Consider the following 21,721-nt stretch of genomic DNA (forward strand, 5'->3'; position numbering starts at 1 on the left):
GGGAATACCTTTCTTAAAAAGTTAGCGAGATTGCACAGGATTTTCCAATGACTTATGCATTATACTACACACTTCTTATCCTTTAATCACCAGCTGCAAGACCAATGTGTGTAATGGACAATCACAGAAAGAGGTAAACACGTTTTCCTAGCATTTTTTCTTGGGAACGGTGCCAAAGTACAGCAGTAACTCATCAGGCATACAGCAAAAGCTGGAAATTCAACAATGACTGCCTTGTCTGTGTTTGTGCATTTGTGTAATGCACTACAGATTATGCTACATGTGTGATTCCCATTCTCCTGTGGCTGTGCTTTCATACCTCAGTGACTTTAATTGAGTCCAATCATGGAGACAGAGTCTCGCTTCGACTTGAATTAGTTGTGGAAAATGAGTCGGCTGGCTCAATAGATGCTTGTTTTCAGGGACACCACAGGGCTATAAAGGGCCTCATACTGGTGTCTATCTCGACAACCCATTGGGAAACACATAGCTCAGTCAGCACAGCAGTCTGCCAGGGCTGCCTTGATGCTGATCTGAGCTCCAGATCAACATGTGAAGCAATCTGTCGTGTTGAGTGAGATCTATTTAGAAAGGGGAAATCACTTAAGCAATCAAGGATATAAATACAGCCGAGTGCAAACAAATTATGGTTTTGTTTTTATATCTAACTGGTGTAGTTCTAACTTTTATTTATATTCCATATCTAACTCTAATCATAACACTTCTTCCACTGTCATGACTTGGAGTGTAGCTGAGGTAAGGACCCAAGTGCAGAGAAGCAGAGTGCAGGAATGAAAAACAAGCTGTCTATTTAAGGCTGTTACAAAGTCTCTAAGATGAAGATTTAATAGGGAAATAAAGAAAGTCCACAATTTTACAAAAGCACAAAATTCAGAAAGGTAGACAATAAAAGCTAGAAGTAAAACAAACAAACTAAAACAAATCTTGCTTTTATTAGAAAGTCCAGGTCATCATTTTATAGATTATGTTTTTTAATCTCCAAAAGACTGACAGTGTTTTTAACTTTTACTTTAAAGCCTGACTGCTTGATATGTTTTCCTTGAAGTCATACAGTAAACCCAAGGCCAATAAGCCCAAGTAGTAAAAGACGATGGATTTTCCTACATATAAATTGTGACATGTTCGCAACATCAAATGTACCTAGAAAGTTGGACCATAAAACGTACTGTACTGGAAGTTCTTGTGAGTTTCAGAGAGTTGCACCACACCAAAACTCTGAATTTTCTTAAGGTATGATGTATTTTCCTTCCCTGCAACAGCTTTGTTGCTAAATGAGTACTTAAAGCTGATGTCTGTCTACTCCCAATGCCAAAGACATGCTCAGGTCTGCCCATCAAGCCTGAATGTGTCCTAACCATTACCTAACTTCCAAAGAACGAGAGGAAAAATGACAAATGCTGCCAAAGGAACTCTTTTGATATGTCTCAGTTTTATCAGAAACATAACAATTAATTGTTCGAGAGATCAAGGAACAGCAGAGATTAAGAATTTCACTGTCTTTGCTTGAAGTTCCTCACTCTGACATCTGTGTTTTTTGTAAATATACTTTCCCCGTATGCCTCTCCTCTCTGGAAGGCAACAGGTCCAAGTATGAAACGTGCATTTACGTCAAGGACCTCTAGAGTGCTTTCTTTACCTGCTGAGTGTGAATGTTATGCAAAAAGAAGCACTGACAGATGATGCAGAGCAGGTTGGCCCAGATGCAGACAGCCAGTGTTAAACACATGGATTTATAAAGCACCGGATAAACATGACGAGAATTATAAGAATGTGAGACAACAACTGCAGCCCAGTGAGGTTTACCAGTTTAAAGTTTTATGTTTAGTTCTTTGTCATGCTTGTGTGTGTGTGTTTGTGTGCGTTTATGTTGCACCTATACACAATCTTGTCAGATTTTCAATTACAAAACTTTCTGGCTATGGAGCCTAGCTGATAATTATTTGAATGGAAACAAGAAGTTGTAGAATTGACAGGAGCAGAACAGTTAAGGTAAAAGTTGAAGTGATTAAATTAAAACATAGAATACACTATTATTTGGCTATCTTGTTCAATTTCAGGTGCACATGGTAACTTTAATAAAATAGTTTTGGAGAATAATTGTGCGTTTTACTTGTGTTTCTTTTTAATCATAACTCTGATAATTCAGTTGTTATTCAAAATTAACATCTGCATCTAATAATTTTCTGGGTGAGAGTTGATTTAGTTCAGGAGCTGTCATAAAGCAGGATTGGTATCTGGGAGACTCATGCCGTAAAGCATTCAGCTTCTGTTGTATTTGACAAAACAGCCTAATCTGTGCCAAAACAGATAATACCACAATCTGACAGCAGTTTATAAAACTGAAGAAACATTTAAAAGATGTGAAGTGAAAAAAAAGCACCTCAGGCCCCTCTATTTGTAATACAGACTTGATATCAATTTGTACAGTATAATGGAACACATTCCATAGAGGCTTTTATGCAGGCAACATTAGAATAGCTTTTTTTATTGTCACTGTTACAAGAACAGTGAAAGGCAGTTTGGCATCTCTCCATGTGTGTGGAGTACACAATAGCGTAAGTATTTACACAATGACAAATTTACATTTACACAAGAAAGATATGTACAAGTTATACATACACCTGCAAACATACACGCACATACATACATATATGTATATATACATATCTGCATCCGTACATGCATACACACACATATTTCCACATACACGCTTACATCTATATACATACACATACATGCCATCTAATTAATCTGTTTACATGCTCCTTACGCAAGAGAACTTTGAGCCACAAAACTGTGACAGCAGTCACAGGAGCAAAAATGTCCTTAACCCTTTAAAGCCAAGCGTATCGTATTTGATACATTGTTTTTTGTGTTTTTGAGACTTCTACATCATCGGTGTGACTTTTTTTTACCCTAAAAAAATGATATAAATTGCATGACAAATTTTCAATAATTAAATTGCAAAAATATAGCTTATGTAGCAAATATGATACAAATTAAAATTCATATATACAGATTAAAATTTGATGTATTTTTATATATTTTATCTAAATGTTCAACAAACACTCCATTATCAAAAAATTAAAGATTTCTGGGAGTTATTTCATGTTTCAGGTTTGAGGCCAACAGTATGCCCATAAACAACTAAAGCTTCATGGGAATGTTTTGCAGTTGTAAACATTGTCTCAGTTGAATTTTAGAGTGTGGTATGTAAATTGCTTTAGACTGTGTGGAGTCGCTGCAGCATCTGCAAGCCACTTTGCAACCCACATCCTAGATGCTGTTTTTGACTTAAGCAATGTTATTTATACCTGATATGTTCGCTATGAAGATCCCATGAAAACATTCTTACAATATATTCAGACTGGTACACATGAAACATATAGTATAAGTCAGATCTAGACACTGTTCATTGGAAAGCGTGAATATAAGCAGTGTTGAAACAAGTCGATCATTTTGATAACGTCACCTACATCTGCAAGATGTTCAGCAAGTCCTGTAATTATGAAAAATTAATCTCTTACAGAGATATGACTTTAGACACTACTTGTGCCAGGAAAATGAGCTGGTCCACAGAGATATATGAAGTAATTACATCGCTAAGTGTTCAATCTATGTCTTCTTATCAGCGTCTACATTTCTCTTCACTTGCCAACAAACAGCTGATAAGTGCACACATAATGTCTCGTTTGTTCCCTTTGACTCAGCGTGCATGTGGGTTTTCCTCCAGCTATTCATCAAGAAAGCAGCGCAGGGCTGCCCATGGAAATCTTCACTCACTTTTGGCAGGTCAGTGCAAAACTGTATCAGCCAGAAGGTGGCTGCAGGGGATGCTTTGTTATGATTGGTGGAGAGGGTGGGGTAGGTTGAGGGATTGGGTTAGTGTGGGCTGGGTCAAAGAGCGGAGCTGATTTAATCTAGCAGCAAAGATTTTGGCATTGGCTAGAAGTAAGTAGTATGTGTGTAGTCAAAGGTCAGAAGGCGAGTGCTGGGCCCACTCCCTGTGAAAGCAGGGAGTGGGGAGGGATAAACCATTGCAAACACACTTTACAGTAAAAGTAAAGACAAATGCAGGGATATCCCTTAAACAGATTATTGTACCTGAATATTGCAGAACTGCTCTACAAATCTATATGAATCTGTTTATATGGTCGAGTTACGTGAAAGAAAACAAAGAAAAAAAAACATAGCAATGTAATAGTACACTGGTTTCCACCGTCTTTGCAATACAATTTGATAAGTAGAAGGGAGCCTACACAGGCTTAACAAACTCCCATACGTAGAAGCTGTAGGTCAGTTTTTTTAAACTGCTGCCTTCCTGTTAAAATGCATGGTATCATCTCATTTGTTTTTGTTTTTTTAAAGTTGCCATTCTCAGCTGTATCTTAGTCTGGCAAGTTTGTACCTTTACGGGCAGAAACAACAAAAATCTATTCTTCTCTCTCACAGCCGATCAGGATTAAAGTGTAAGGGATCATGGTGTTACTTTTGTGCCTGTAGCAATAGTTGTACTTGTTGTTATGATTCAGGTGGGGGTTTCCCATGGGTGTAATTAACACAGTTGGCCTGACTAAGCCTGTTGAACCTAATGCATTCTTAAATTTCTGAGGTATTCTGGTAACACATCTGAATCTGGAAACGGATAAACAGAACTAGGCGGAGTAAAATTTCTATGGCTATATCCATTGCACCATTGATTCAGATATAACATGCTCTGTATTCTGTGCAAGAACCATATCAAGAGCTAGTGATCTAGTATATATATCTCACTGTGGTGAGGCTAAATATACTGGCCAGTCACATTAAAATGATTAATTGGTGGGACTGGAAAGTCTCCACAGTGTTAAGTCTTCACTTTAGGGAACAGAACATTTAGTGCATGCGTGGCACTGGGAGGGGACAAAGTAAATAGGGACAGTAGAAGAGAAGTAGGTGTTATGGAGCCATGATCCTGGAGTTATCTGTAAGCATCTCACACTCATTACCATCTGACTTATACATATAAATGACATATTATGTGCTGGGTAAAAGGACTAGCCAGACAATGATGAAGAATAGGACAGAATATTTTGGAGAGAATTAGAGAGAAAGAGGGTATGTTTCTATAAATGCATTCTTATGATTGACAATATTAAACATGTTGCTGTTGTTGTTTTAATCTAAATCAGGCACCAACTGTAACCAATCCCTGTTTGCTACTGTATGTGGAGAATTTGTTTCCTTATCAGGGTTCTGGCACTTAGCAGTTATACTGCTGAGCTTGCCAATTAATAAGAAACATGTAAACAAAAACTGTTAAATGCTTGGTTAGGCTTAGCTAAAAACAGCCGCACTGATTGTTATAAAATGATACTTACCCAGGGAGCTTGAATGTGACAAAAAGGGTTTTTTTTAAAGGTGTCAGTAACCTTGTTCAAATCTGTGTTTCCTGCAACATTTATAAAATGATAAAAAATGAACTGGGAATGAGAACGAGTTTTTAGTTTTGATGATGTATGACTGGCTGCACCTACCAAACTCAGTAATCTTTGCATGATGCAGTTTCATTGGTTTGGATATGTTTTGGAAGATTTTAATAGAGATAATTTGAGTGACAATCACCTGCGAATCAAAGTAACTGGCCTACACTTCAGTTTAGGAATCGGGGGAGTGAGTGTTATTTAAAGCCTGTGAGGTGTCTTTTTGTCCAGTCTCTTTTTGCTTCTTCTCTTTCCCCTCAACTACACCTTGCAGCAGGAGTTTTTTTTTTCTTTTCTTGTGGTCATGTGATTGTTGGGGTTTCTTTCCAATACTGCAGGATTTTTACCTTACAATATAAAGTGCCTTAAAACAACAGTTGTTGTGAGTTAGCACTATATAAATAAAGCTTAGTTACATGGGGATAGTATAAGTCCTAGACATTCTTTATGTGGTATCTTGTTATGTTATGGTCTCCTTATTATACAAATCTTTTTTTCAATAGTATGAAAAAGACACCAAAGTACAAAGACGGTCGAAAGGAGTAACACTGTGTCTTTATGGATCTGGACGAAGCATACAATAGGGTGCCAAGACAGGAGCTGCATGAGGAAGTGGTGAGGTGTGTGGTTGGACAAATAAGTGATGGTGAGCTCTGAGCTCCTTCCTGTTTGCAGTGGTGATAGACAGGTAGACATAGGAGTGTCTGTGCACGTTGATGTTTGCAGATGGCAATGTGATTTGTAGTGCAACCATCATAGAGAGCAGTTGAAAGAAAGCCTTCGAGGGTGGTGGTAAAGTCAGCAGAAGCAAGACCGAATACATGTGTGTGAATGAGAGGGAAACAGGTGTAACAGTGAAGCTGTAAGGAGCTGAGGTAGTGAAGGTGGATGAGTATAAACACCTGGGATCAACTATCAACCAAAGCAATGCACAACGCTCAAGAGAGGTGAAGAAGAGGGTGCAGGCTAAGATGGTTTGGACACGTGCAGAGGTGGATAATAGATGTTGAAGAATGCTAAAGGAGAAAAAAATTGAAAAAGTAATAAGAAAATATATCAATCTGTAACACCTATAAGTGTGACTGCAAAAGCTATGGATTTTATAACTGGAATAGCAGGGGAAAAAAATCTTATGGTAGCCTAATTGTTCATTTTTAATATAAATATAATAACCAGAACAAGTGATGGGAATGGTCAGGGGACACCTCTTTGCTTTGCATTCGTTTACCTCCCATGTAAGCCCACTTCTTCATGAAAGTGAAACAGAACTAGCCCATCCTCAGTGAGGAGGGAAAAAAAGACATGAGTATAAAAAAAGAACTAGCAGTCAACTTTTATGACCATACAAGGCAGCCACATTCCTGCCTCGGACATTTACAGGCTCTTAAACTGGGGCCTGGTGCTTGCCAAAACTGAAGAGAGGAATTCTTATCAGTATTTTCATAGTATATGGAGGGAGTTATGGGAGCATGATGAGTAGTGGAAGGAAGAGTAAGTTTATATTAAAGGTGAACAAGAACAAATAATTGTGGAGACAAAATGGGATCAAATAGACAAATGGGAATCTTGGTCTAAAATGAGAAATTTCCTTGCCTGGGGGTTCTTTTACACTTTCATAATATCCAGTACCGTGTGTAGTTGATCATGCTTATAGAAAAAAACAGGGAAATTTTTTTATTAAAGTGTCTTCATTTTCTATATTTAAAAGTTTGATTCATATTTCATACTGAGGAAAACCTGTTTTCAATGCATGCATAAAAGAAACTTGACCACAAATGTCTGTACTCAATATTATTATCATGAATCACTCTGTACGTATCATTAATCATCATCAGTATTTGTGTAATTTTAAATTATGTGCAAGAAGTAATAATTTCACATGCTGTAGCAGGTCATTAGGTTAATCCATGCTAGTTTAGCAAGAGATACCAGAATGTCAACTAACACCCACACACTGGCACACATCAGTGCTGTTCTATGTCATGGGTTCAACATTTCATCTGTGAGTGTGTGTGCGCTTTAAAGTTAAACATCTTTGTTGTAAATATGTATTGACAGACTTTTTTTCATCATTATTTATAATTTGCTTCTTGCAGTTCTCATTGTTGCTGTTTCCCAGAAACCAGCAACAATTTCAAATGTTTTCTACTCAGCACCAGTTAGTACCAGGAAGACAACAGTTGTTGTGGAGACCAAAATCAGTGGAACAAAAGTAAATGTTGCCCTTATACTGTATTTTGGTCAAGTGGGTTGAGTGTCCTGAGTTCGATTCCACCACCAGGCCGGGGCCTTTCTTTGTTGTATTTGCATGTTCTCCCTGTTTGCGTGGCATCTCTCTGGGTACTCTGGCTTTCCCCCACAGTCCAAAGACATGCAGTTAGTTCACCCATTAGTGTGAATGGCAGTCTGTCTCTATGTGTTAGCCCTGTGAGAGACTGGTGACCTGTCCCAGGTGTACCCTGCCTCTTGCGCTATGGTAGCTGGGATAGGCTGCGACCCTGACAAGGATAAGCGGCAGAGGATGAACGGATGGGTCGACCATCCGACTACCTATCCATCCGGCTTCTTTCATTGTGGAGGAGTAACAGCTCTACACTGAGCTGCTCATCCTGTCTTTAAATGAGCCCACTTCTCACTTTTCCTGGCAGAGAACCAATTAGGGATGCTAATTCCTATCCCAGCTGCAAACCACAAACTGTCAGTACACGGTCAGCACTCAATTAAGCAACAAAACCACATCATCTTCAAAATGCAGGGATGAAATCCTGTAAGTCCTTACTACTTTATAATATAATATTTTAGTGTCTTTCATACTGCTGTACAGCTTTTACTAGTCCAAATTGGTCAATAAATAAAACATATTTCTTCCTATTCTTCATATTCTCTCTAATGTGATTACAGTTTTTTGGGGAATCGACAGAGAAATTCCCAACCCCAGCCCACTGGAAGACGTGGCCTTAAAATTGCAAATAAATAATGTAGATGAAACTACTCTTGCAGGTATTATTACGTAAGGGTTGCAGATTGTCAACAGTTCTTTCTCCTTCCTTTAAACTAAATAAAAAGCCAGCGTTAAGGGGGGGGAGGGGCATGTGTATAAGGTTGAAATGAGTCATGCACATAAAGTAATGATGCAGTCAGGACGTGATACTGCTTCCTTTGTTCTCAAAATGCTGCTGTTATCCAACAGTAAATTAAAAATTCCAAAATACCATTTAGCATAGACAGAAAATTGATGCACATGTGAAAGCCAAACCCATAAGGATCTGTTGAGGGAAATTAAAAGGAAATACATAATGCCCCTCAATTTAACATTTTTAAATCATCGTTTTGATCAATGCCCTATAATCCTGAAAGACTATCACCATTATCATGGTGCACTATAACCTTGAGTGGTACACTGATTACCTCTGTAAGAATTTATCTCCAGCTTTTTCAAGCTTGCAGAATGGAAAGGAGGAAGGCTGTGGTTAACAATGGCAGGAAAGGGAAACTTGTTTTGAGAAGTTTGGCAGCAAGCACATTAATGGCAGTGCAGGCTTAAAATAATTGGAGACACTGTAAATGTTAACTTCTTGGTTGTAATGTGGTGTTGGTAGCAAACTTATACTTTGATGTCTCTTTATATTTTTAGCGTTTTGTTCCCTTAATCTCATTCTTGTAGACATCTAAGTCGATGTAAATCAAATTGGTCATAACTTAAAGTTTTAATTATACTTTATCCTGAGGGTGGAAAAAATGCACAGCTTAACTTCGTTTTGAAGTACAAACCCACTCAGTTACAGTGCATCCGGAAAGTATTCACAGCATTTCACTTGTTCCACATTGTGTCATGTTACAACCTTGTTCCAAAATGGATTAGATTCATTTTTCACCTCAAAACTCTCTACGCAGTACCCCATAACCCAGGCAGGCAACTCTAGGAAGAGTCTTGGTGTTTAAACTTCATCCATTTATGGATGATGGAGGCCACTGTGCTCATTGCTTCAATACTGCAGAATTTTTTTCTTTATCAGATCTGTGCCTCAATACGATCCTGTCTCTGAGGTCTACAAACAATTCCTTGGACTGCATGGCTTTGTTTGTGCTCACTGTCAACTATGTGACCTTATATAGACAGGTGTGCGCTCTTCCAAATTATCAGCTGAATTTACCACAGGTGGACTGCAGTCACTTCAATGCCTGTGAATACTTACGTAAGTATTCACAGGCACTATGTCTTTATTTTGCAAGAATTTCAAGCAAACGTTTTCAGTTTGTCATCATGGGGTATTATTCTATGTAGAACTTTGAGGTGAAAAATCTATTTAATACATTTTGAAATGAGAAATATGACACAATGTGGAACAAGTGAAGCGCAATAAATACTTTGAATACTTTCCGGATGCACTGTATACCATACTGCTGTTTGAAGTATTTCCACAGTAACTTGAATGACTGCTTTCTCACTAGTATCATTTTTACTCTCTCTTACAATGTGTTACAGTCCCATGACATTTGACTTAATAAATGATGGAGCTTCTCTAAATATGAGACAGAAGGCGCCAGGGAGCACCAAAATCCAAGAAACATGAATTTTGAAAAACCAACTCACTTGAACACAGACATGCGAGTCCTCGCAGAGCAAATCATATTTCGGATGGCTCTAAACACACCTTATCAGCATGTGTAGCTGAAACAAATATTGCCAGCTGTAAGACACAATCATTAACTGGTGACTTATCATGAAATGCAAACAGTAACCAAGCAACCCAGACTCAATGTGAAGTAGCTGAGAACCAATAATCCTGCAAAACAAGCAGGGCCCTTTCCACTCTGAACACAAAATTCATTTGTCTTGTTAAATTCATTTTTATATGAAAGAATAAATGAATTACTTGTTGTCTTAGAGACAAAAAGCAAAGCTTGTCAGGTAGAGCTGCACTGTAGAAAAAAAAGATGAGCAGGTGAGATAATGGAGATAATGTTACAAGCTGTGGAGAGAAAGCGCTTTCTAAATAGGAGCTCCTACACTGTCAGACATTCTTTGAAGTCTTGAAATCCTTCCCTGTAGGAAGGATTTCCAACACACAAAGTTAGTACAACAGAGAAACTCCAAATTATAAAGCACAAGCCTAGAGGGAAGAGTGACTCCTGCTGGAAACAACAAAAAACTGACTGGCTCTAATGTTAGCCCATAAATGACTCTTAAAATGTCCTTTGGGAGAAAAATACTTAGATGTTAATCTTTGTTTCTTCTCACCTAGGCATCCTTTTCTTCTTTCCCCCCTTTCTTTCTATCTGGGTTCTGGGTTTCTAAAAATGTTCAGTAGCACAACCGAACTCCATACTTAAATTTTAATTGCATTCATAGATAAAATCATGGAAGTCTCAGTGCTTAATAACATGTAACTATAAAACATAGCTAAGCAGCTATACAAAGAAAACACATTGGAGCTAAATGGTTTTTTTTTTTGTTTGCAATCAGTCTCACTGAACCTGTTCATCAGGGTGTCAACATTCTGACACTATATGAAGGCAATGCAAACAAAAGCGTCACAACTGGGATCTCTACTAAGGATGATTTTAGCATGAAGAAGAACCATGTGAGCCATACATACAACTTGTGTATCTGGAAGTATTTGTCCATGTGTAATTCACACCAAAACAACTCTGTGAGGATTCCTTGTTAAAAACAACGAAGATGTTGAAAGTTGATTACAAAGTTTGTTATGGAGAAAAAGGTAATGATCTGTATAATATTCAGATAGACCATAGGAGAGAAGTTAAAAAGAAGGAAGGATATGGAGAGGGCAGATGGAAGGTGACAAAGATACTAAAGAAGATTTGTAGGTTGGATGATCAGATAAGAGAGAAATGAATATAACAGGGGATGAAAAATAAAAATAAGATGGATGTCTTAGTTCGACAATTCCCCAATTATTTGACCTACTTTCTGAAATGGATTGGATGGATTATATGGAAATAATCCCTATTCAGGATCAGTGCTGTTTTGTTAGTTTAATGGAACATAGTTTCTCTTAAATGAGATTGATTTATTACCCATATTAGCAAGGACAATGGCAGATATCTCATAACCTTTGTGGATAAGCAGATGTCCTGTTATCCTTTAATCTTGAGTTCTTGTACTACAATAATGGCAGAGGTGAAATGAATCTCAACTGAAGTCTGAGTTTGTGAGCCACACATGAACATAACTTGTCTGATGCTACCATTAAACATGACTGCTCCTGTTGGCTGCTGTTAGCCTGTAATGCCAGGCCTGCTTTATAATGACATTCCATTAAACTGAGTCACTCCTGCTCACTGGCTCCCTCCTCATAGGAGGAATGTGGGTGGTGAGTTATTGAAGTTTCATGTAGCTGGCATTTATACCATCTGGGTTAAAATGCCTGCCCTTCTCATTTTTAATATCCTCGCAATATTTTTTCCACAAGTTCAGTGAAAGAAAAAGTGTCAAAGTGTATCTCTGCATGTCTGTTCTTTCCACATCTTCTCAAATTCTTTATCATAGTAATAACAAATGTTTTGCATGCAGAAACTGCTCACTTACATTATGATTGTAGAGTTACCTGAATGTCATCAGACTGCTCTGTTCTGCTCCTTCCTTCAAGTACCTCAAACATATCCTTAAGTTTAATGACTGGTTTTTATTTTGCAGTCACGACATGAACTAAAGAATGTGAGATCAGATGATCTTCAGGTGCTCTCATCTCACCGCATTTGGGGCAGTCCCAGTTAGCTCTCAAAGAAAAAACTCACGAGAAGCTTCATCCAGATGGGAATCTGTGAAACTACACAGTTAGTCTGGATCCTCAATTGTGTATAAGGTGCTAATTTTTTCATTTTCTTATTTTCTTGTTGACATTTCATATAGTTCCTCCCTTAATTTTAGTTTATGAGCCAGTGGAACTTGGATTTGACTTCAAGGTTTGTTGCCAGTGCAGCTGAGGTGTGAAATTAGATGTAATCAGGAAGATTTCATCTGAATATATCTCCAAATTTCTCTGGAGGACCAAAACAAACTGAGTATGGGTTATCTAACTGAGCTAAGGAAAACATTTTCAAGAGCTCCATTTGAAGGCTTGTGATAAGCTTTGAAAGTGATTCCATGGAAATACTGTAGATGCTTCCTTACAGTAATTAGAGATGTTAAACTTGAGCAGACTCATTTGCATTTGACACTGGACTCAAGCATTACTCTACAGTATATTCTACAGTATGCCAATTTGTGAAGCTGAAGAAATGTAATCCATGCATATACTCTGTTGCAAACAGTCTCTGGTGCTTTCCACATGTTTCTCCTCACCGCTCTACTATGGTGAAAAACTACACAAACAGAAAACTCCTCATAAAATCTCATCTTGATTCAATCTTGTATCGCTCTTCATATGAATATGACTCACTGTTTGCATATTGAATAGACATAGATGCTGCCCTACATTCATGCATTTAAGAAGGATTTATGATCTGTAAGCAAACAGTCTGAATTATGGAAATCAGACCTGAGTCAAAACTTTTCTTCAACTTCAACAGCTTTTAAACCTATACTCCAACACACAAATGTGTTATTATTGAGAAACACATGTTTTTATTAAAGTATACTGCAGCTGGTTCTATACACAGACTGACTAATACAAATTCTGGTGACATATGGGCAATACAAGTTTCTATGTACAGCACCATGTAATTCAGTTATTTATTTTAAAAAAAAATCACATTCAAGTTCCTTCCTGTACATATTACAGGAAGGTGACTTGTCCCCTTTTTTCTGCCTCTTACAGTTTTTAACTGTTTCCTTACTCAAGATGCCAGGTAAAACAAAACTTGATCAACACTTCAATGAAATGCCAACAATGACCTGACTTCCTATGACAGAAGAAGTGGCCATGGAAGGAATCTCTGAAATGAGAAAATCAGAGCAAGGTCACGGGAAGATGTTGGAAAGAGGTAATGAATATGTGACCCTGGCCAGGCAATTCAGTCACATGAAGACTGGTAGAGTTGTGGCTGAAAGGGGGGAAATAACAGCACAGTTCTGGGCCGACTGCCATTTAAGACAATGGGCCGCCTCAGAAATGGCACTTCCTTGAATTGTGCACACTTTCCATATCGTAAATGAAAATACAAGCCCCTCAGTGGTGTTTTTTCCATCATGGCCAACCTACCACTGACTTCCCAGAGAGTAACAGGTGATTCATCAGAGAGAGCAACATAGGTCCTGTAGGAGTTAAAGTGAGCTGTATTTGGATTGCATACTGTTCCTAAATGTTTGTGTACACTGATCACACTCTGCATACTGTAGCATTTACTGTACAGCGCATGTGTAGTGTGGAATAGTGACAACACCTTTACAGTATCTGCATCCGGAGTAATTCTGCATCCACAGGTACTTGAAACAATGCTGGAAGTTACATGAGGCCAAGACAATAAATCTAAAAGATCCTTTTCACACAGAAAAAGCATCACTGTAGTTGACAATTTATGGTAAGCAGCATTAATGATGCATTTAGTGAGTCACTGTGATGATTCAATATAACGTTTCAAAGATCTACCTGTAATTTTGAGGATGTGGCTGTACGAAGCTATTTTCACACATGAATTTCAGAAAATGTATTATAATGCAGTTGGGATATAGCGTTAGAGCCACTCACACACACAAACTTTGAACACACTGGTCAATGTCTCATCTGACTGACTGCACAGGACATTTGCATGCACCTTTGACAAGTGCTGAGAAACAGGAGTGTGCGAAAGTCTTGAGCCACCCATGTCTACTTTATAGTTTGAAAAGGAACATGTGAAAATGTTGAGGTCCATGCTCAGGGGGAGACCAACCCATCACTGAGAGTGTCCTATTGTGTGTTTTTCTGCCCAGATATGCTTTTACTGCATTTGCAGTGTGTTTGGGATCATTGTCACACTGAAAAATGAACCTATTGTCATTCAGAGGCTTTCCACTGAATGCTGGTGCAAACTCTGTTCTTTTCTGTGTTCATAATTCCATCAATTTTGTCAAGATCCCCAACACCACTCATTAAAATGCAGCACTAGACATTTACAAATACCTGTAAGCACCATCCCCTGACCTCCTCCAATTTGGATCGACCACTCCTAAGACCTGCTGCCACTGATTTTCAGTCCAGGTCAGTCATATAGTCATACATTATCCTTTTCTCCCTGGTTCCCAGTTCAACAATATAAACAGATGTTTAACAAGCTATAAAGCTGATTTCCAACCCCTAGACTTTAAAACTAGTATAAAAGGAAGCATTTGGTGAGTAAATCTATTAACATAACCTTAAAGATATATTTATGTCTGCTACTGGTTAATGTAACATTGAACAACACACCCTGCTCTGCATCAGTCCAACATCACTGTCAGTGTCACCCTAACCAGTTTAGCCTTCACTAAGCTCTACCAAATTGCCTAGTACATTTTCCTGCATTCTTTAAATAACGTACAATTACTGTACTTCACATAGTTTCGCAAGACCTCTCACAAAAACATAATTCAGTAACACATCATAGATCCAACATCTGACATAAAAGCTCTGAAAAAATTGGCCATTGCGTGTAGGCTTTAAAATTCCATTCTGTTAAATTTTACTTGCAGAGCAGCCCTTACCTTTGAACATTGTATCTCATCTTTAACATTAACATTTTTTTCCTCAATGTAGACAAAACAGCAACAGTACATAATCTAGCAGACACATTGTGTGACAAGAAACTGCGACTTTCTATACTACGAATGCATCACAGGGATAACAAATGATGTCATTATATTCTCATTACTGAGCAAGCGTCTCCATGCCACCACTGGAAGAAACACCAGGCTGCAGCACATTAAAATTAACTAATTTGACAGTACCCTGCCTATCTGATTTAATTGCTGGTTAATTGAAAGTGTCACAATGTCATTCCAGATCGTTTCGGCCGCCTTTAATCCGTGGTGCTGAGGTCCCTTCCATGACAAGATAAGTATATGGCAAAAACTTCTGGGTATTGCAGGCTGGATACTTTGGTCAAACTGCTTTTTTTTTCCTATAACAGTAGGAGGTGAACAAACAAAGCCACGTCTGAGATTCAGTGTAAGCTATGAAGAAGTCACTCCAAATGAGAGTTTCTGGAGATATTTTTATCTTCTAAAAGCTTCATACCTCTGACAACCAGTCAAGCTGCAGTTCATTTGTGTAAACACTTTATTAGAAATGAAAATCCCACAAATGTCTCAAAGGATACAGTAATAAACTATTGAGATAACTTCAAATTGCCTCAACCTTCCTTGTATCCAAGGAAGCATTGTATTAAAACAGATGGATAACCTGAAAAGAGCCACATTAAAGTCTGAACTCCCTAACAACAAAGTCTTCAATTTTTGTCATCCAATAGTTTTGTAATCCAAGTTCACCCAAATAGAAGAAACAGCAGAACAATCCAAGGCTAAAGCTGTAATTATATTTGTAGAGATCCTATTAAGACCCTGAAAGGCAGGAATTTAATGATTTCAGCATTTTCTTTTGTCATGAACATATGTGGGAGAAGTAATTTTAGAAAAACCTGTTTATAATACCACAAATAAACTAATAAGGAGCCATTTGGAACACCTTGTTTCCTTAATATAAGCATGCAAATAATACGATATAACCTTGCTGGCTGACAATAAAACAAGACAGTATATGCCATTTGTTGACAGAGATGGAGGAATTTATTTTTAATGTCTCATTGAAAGCACAAATTTAATTCATCAAAACTTTAATTTAGCTACAGACTGCAAGTTTGATATTACATTTGATTATTTACTTTCAACCAGCCTCAAATCTGGCTAACACTGACAGTAACATTGCTGCACGGAAAGGGAATGTCAGTAGTTTTTATATAAAGTAGTAAAAAGGTAGCAAAAAACAACAACAAAAAAACAAAAAAACAAAAAACAGCAATAGGTTAGTGGTCATAGGTTTAACAAGAAGAAAAAAAAATCTCATCTGTAAATAATAACAGTGCAAGAAAAGCAAACAAGAAATTTAAGGCTGGAAAAAAAGTGGAAACCCCCTTTTTTTAAACTATCTGAGACTACAAGATACATCAGTGCTGCGATCTTCCTGGACTTACAATAAGTACCCGAATTCAAACGGTTTCACTGTTACAGTAGATCTTCATACTACAGAGATCAGGCACTATTTCTGTTAAATGAACCATAACAGACTATTGCTCGTCGTAGCTGTACCAGTGTTCTCTCTGCACGATTCCTGGTTTCGCAAGTGATCATGAAGAAGATGAGGGACTTGTCTTGGCCCTTTAAGCCATGATTTTCTTCTTGCACTCCACAGAGCAGCACAGGAAGTTCTTCACTGCCATGAAGCGCTGGCCAATCAGGCATTTGGAGCAGCCGGAGCACTTGAAGCACTGTGGCTCGGCATGCCAGTGATAATCACCATAGGAAACCCTCTGGGCCTCAGGCTCCACTGCATTCTGGCAGGATGAGCATTTCTGGCAAGAGGTAGGAAATAATGATGTCAATTTTCAGATATCTAGGTTTTCCACAATTCATTTTTGAATTATTATTCAAACTCTTCAAGTTTATATATTATTTCTATGTAGTTTCTTCCCCTAACAGCTTTAGCCTCCACTGCAGCCAAACTATGTATGTATGTGGTTTAAACTATAAAGTGTCCTCATGATGCCTAATTAATACCTGACACATTGAAATATGTTTCATTTAGAAACTTTTAAAAAATGCTTGGTAGCACAGTGTAATTACTATCTCAAACAAAAAAGAGATTCCTCAACTCTTACAAGCAAAGGCAAGTATTTGGTTATACGAAAACATAAGCTTTGCTGTGGATTATGTTGGAAAAAAACACAGTAAACACACACCGAGCGCTTCACATTCTTGGCTTAGGGTGGCCAGCATATATTCCCCTATGCATTTTTCACAAAGTTTGACTTGGGTGAGACGATTTTACACCAAGCCCTAAGAATCCCTAAGTAATTTGCTTTGGTAACAAGTAAAATGCTATAATCATTGCTGGTATGTTATAATGGCCTCCAAAAGAAAGTGATCAGAGTGAAATGTGACAATCTTCTATTTTTAACATTGGCTTTTTAGATCAAACCATAAAATTCCACAGTGGAGTCCAGTATAAGATGTTGTTGTTCTTGATAGAGCTCATTAGGGTGTTTAAGGTCAAAAATATGCACTCAAGAATCAGAATTTTGGTAAGGCTACAGCTTCCTGCTAACAAATTCTTCAAGTTCAATTGCACTAATAAGCCAAAACAATATGACCTTCTACCTGCTGTGCTCATTTGTGTGCAACAAAACAGCTCACTGCTCTAGAACTTCAAAGGTACCCCATGGCACCAAGACATCAGCAGCATAATTATTCTTATAGTATTGTATATAATGAGCTGTAGCCTCTGCATATCAGACTTGCTGACTAGTGGCCATATTCAATATGCTATATGCAATATGCTCATATCCAAACAGACTTCCCACTTATGTTGTACTGTATCCCAGACCATCACATGCATCTCTGACAGGTCATAATGTTATGGATCATTGGTGTATTTAAACCAATGAGCCAATTAAAGAAAGAAACCTACAGCAACAAAGACTTACCACAGCATAGTTCTTCATGTAGCAGGGCTTGCAGACAGGCTTGTCATTCTCCATAACATACGTCTCTCCAGCCAGAATGCAGTCACATTCAAAACAGCAGAAATGCTTCAGATGCCAGTTCTGGCCCTCAGCCTGAGTGTACTCATTACTGAAGATCAGCTGTAAACAGACATGCATCACAATGTAGCATCAGCGGAGCTAACAAACTCTTAACTATGAATGGTCACACAGATGTGTATGTAATATACAAATTTTTTTTAACCAGAATCAAAAAAGAAGCAAATGATCATATCACATGATCTCACCTCATCACAGCCTCCACATCGTGGCTTCTCGCTGTCTCCATAGTGCCGTCCACAGTACATCTTGCCTTTCTTCCAGAAGTAGATCATGTCCACCAGCAGTTCGTTACAGGTGCAGCAGACAAAGCATGCTGGGTGCCACATCTTGTCATAACCGGCCCGCTCAGCATAGACAGCTGGCTCACCCTTACGCATGGGCTGCTGGCACTGATGGCATGACTTTAAAAGAAAGTACAGTACATTGGTACGGCTGTATAGTTCATTATGAAAATATATTCTATTGACATTTTATTATATAGAAGAAAAATTTAGAATAGTTTGTTACATCCTGTCCTGAATAGCTTTTATTACAACCCATTTGATTTGAACAAACTATCACTGCACAGTATTTCATAACAAGTTTCCATGAATGGTAACTTTGCTCTTTGAATGTTGTTGGGTTTGTTTTTATTTTACATGAATTGTAGTAAAATTGAAATCAGGATGAAATAAAAATCCACAAAAAGAATTAACTGCACATGGTAATGATGAGAAAAACTTGAGCCGTGACTCATGCACTACTGCATTAAATAAGAACCCAGCATCCTGAAATGGGATGATTGGTCTATGGCTCCACCTAGTGTTAAGTTTGAAAATGACTGAAAACTGATAAATCTAAATAAACCATGTCATACAAAAGTTAGAGTTAATAGATTTGAACTTAGTCAAATGTATTAACTTGAACTATGGCAATTTACATATTATATTAAAACTCTATTTTCATATATTACCAGCAATTCATCACACCTCTAAAGAAACATTTTGTGCATGATTTCTAAGCTGAAGACATCAAAAGGTTTCCAGATGAATGGGATGAGCAGAAAGGGAAGAAAATGTGGAAGTACAGAAACATATATTATAAAGGTGTGTATATAGGTGATTTGTATTGCAGTGTGGGGTGGGTGCAACTGTTATGAGATGTGAAGGTCACAAGTAGGTGCTATGTAATTTCAAAGGTTTATATAGTTGTTGACCGGGCTTCCTGATGAGCCTTAGAGCAACTGTAAGAGGAGTGTGGCTGACCAAAGGAAAAATATATTATGAAACTAAGTTTGACTTACACACAGGAAATAAACAGGAAAACCACTAAATGAAACTGCAACATGTGTAATTCCCCCATTTGAGGGTACGCTAGAAGATAGGAAGGGAACAGGTATTCTGACCATGTTCTATTTTATTCATGATATTATAATAATAATAATTATTATTATTATTAAAATAAAGTTCATTCTTAAAATCATTGTTTCCATCTATTAACTAGATTTCAAACATATTATTGTGTTCTTGGAATTTGAATATTGGTAAAGACTTTTAGTGCAGATGGTCAGTGAACTGAGGGGGAAAAAAACCCACAAAAACTTACAAAGTTCTGTTGTGGTAGTCCAGCTTGCTGAACTCCAGGGACGCTCATGGCTCCAGCGGTGGCAGTAGTACCCATGGCTCCTCCAGCTGGCCCAAAGCCTGCAGATGGTCCAACGCCAGGCCCTGAAAGTGGTCCACCACCAGCTCTAACTCCACCAGCTGCAGGTCCAAAACCACCACCAGCTCCAACTCCACCAGCTGCAGGTCCCAAACCACCACCAGCTCCAACTCCACCAGCTGCAGGTCCCAAGCCACTACCAGCTCCAACTCCACCAGCTGCAGGTCCAAAACCACCACCAGCTCCAACTCCACCAGCTGCAGGTCCAAAACCACCACCACCTCCAGCCCCAACACCAGGTCCTGCAGCTCCAGGCCCTGAACCAAATCCAACTCCAGCAACCCCAGCCTCTGGTTTATAGCCAGCACCTCCACCTCCACCAATACTCCCAGCAGCAGCACCACCTCTAGGTCCAAACTCAGCCCCTCCTGCACTAGGTGCCCCTCCAACCCCAATACCAGATCCACCCAGCCCTCCTGCCTGAACCAGAGCCATCTCTTCAGGCAGCATGACATCTCCAACCCCCAGGGCTTCATCCTTGTACTTGCGAACGAATTGCTGCATCTGCTTGACCTCAGCAGGGCTCAGCTCATGACACCTGGACGGGTCCTGGTCGTGTTCAGGCAGCTGTCGGGCCATCTGCTGCCGACGGTAAGCAGCTCCCTCTGTACCAGCCACTGGGCGTTTTTCTGGTGGGAGCAACTCAATATAACGCACAGCCTACAGAGAGACAGACAATAAAAGAGTCACCTCAGAGGGAATGAAGAAAAATGTGAAGGACAACCAGAAGAAGACCAGAGAGACAGATTAGATAGACTAACCAGAAAGAAAATGAAGGAATACATGGGACAGATACAGAAACAGACTAAACAAAAGATGAGACGGTTGAGTTAATGTCAAACATAAGATTAATGTGGTGGTGAGAGATGCTGGTATTAAAAAATGACATCCTCTTTACTGTAATCACCAGTGCTTCAAAAGTCCCTGCCACACATTTAAGACAACTTAATAAAACAACATCTTGTAAAATATTTCTGGAAAAAAAAGTTGCTACTGAGAAGAAACAGACCTTTTAAATAGAAAAAGACATAAACAAAAACAAACAAACAAAAAACTGTTGATTCTGAGACATCAAAAGTGTAGACTTTCTGTTCTGTAGTAGCTAGCCTAGGGTTTTCTAATGCCTTGAACCTTAGGAGGTATAAACAAGCAAAAATGATTCGGCTCATCTCCCCTTCAAAGTCGTCTCTCACTGTGCACCTGAACAATGCCAGGAAGTCTAATTCTAACATCTACACTCCTCCAGTGTGTTAAAATAATAATAATAATAATAATGATAATAATAATAATAATAATAATACTAATAATGATAATAATAATAATGGATTGGATTTATATAGCGCTTTTCAAGGCACCCAAAGCGCTTTACAATGCCATTATTCATTCACGCTCACATTCATACACTGGTGGAGGCAAGCTACGGTTGTAGCCATTGCTGCCCTGGGGCAGACTGACAAAGGCGAGGCTGCCATATCGCGCCATCGGCCCCTCTGACCAACACCAGTAGGCGGTAGGGTAAAGTGTCTTGCCCAAGGACACAATGACCAGGACAGAAAGGCCAGGACAGAAAGGCCGGGGATCGAACCGGCGACCTTCCGGTTACAGGTGCGCTTCCCAACCCCCTGAGGCACGGTCAAATGGTAACATCTTGCCTTAAATTTCACTTTGGAGACAAGCACAAGGTTACAGGAAGAATCATAAAGGAAGAGGCAAGTTATTTTTTAGTTGACACCTACATCGATCTATGGTTCATGCGTTTTTGCCTATTACCAAATCCAAAATGATGCAATTCCACC

General features: G+C 38.6%; 1 protein-coding gene and 1 long non-coding RNA gene across 2 annotated transcripts in view; one reads left to right on the forward strand and one right to left on the reverse strand.

Moving 5' to 3' along the window:
• Positions 1-16,446, forward strand: LOC112847480 (uncharacterized). The gene is made up of 2 exons (XR_003221037.1): positions 1-133; positions 15,410-16,446. It is a non-coding gene; the product is annotated as an uncharacterized LOC112847480 (long non-coding RNA).
• Positions 16,169-21,721, reverse strand: part of tes (testis derived transcript (3 LIM domains)) — a 13,889-nt gene continuing 8,336 nt past the window's right edge. The window contains exons 4-7 of the mRNA XM_005454184.4: positions 19,809-20,585; positions 18,410-18,625; positions 18,105-18,263; positions 16,169-16,973 (exon numbers count right to left, since the gene is read on the reverse strand). Of these exons, the coding sequence (XP_005454241.2) occupies positions 16,782-16,973; positions 18,105-18,263; positions 18,410-18,625; positions 19,809-20,585 (1,344 nt within the window). The 3' untranslated portion in view covers positions 16,169-16,781. The remainder of the gene's footprint in view (positions 16,974-18,104; positions 18,264-18,409; positions 18,626-19,808; positions 20,586-21,721) is intronic.

This window comes from Oreochromis niloticus, linkage group LG7 (genome assembly GCF_001858045.2).
Source record: "Oreochromis niloticus isolate F11D_XX linkage group LG7, O_niloticus_UMD_NMBU, whole genome shotgun sequence".
Taxonomy (NCBI): Eukaryota; Metazoa; Chordata; class Actinopteri; order Cichliformes; family Cichlidae; genus Oreochromis; species Oreochromis niloticus.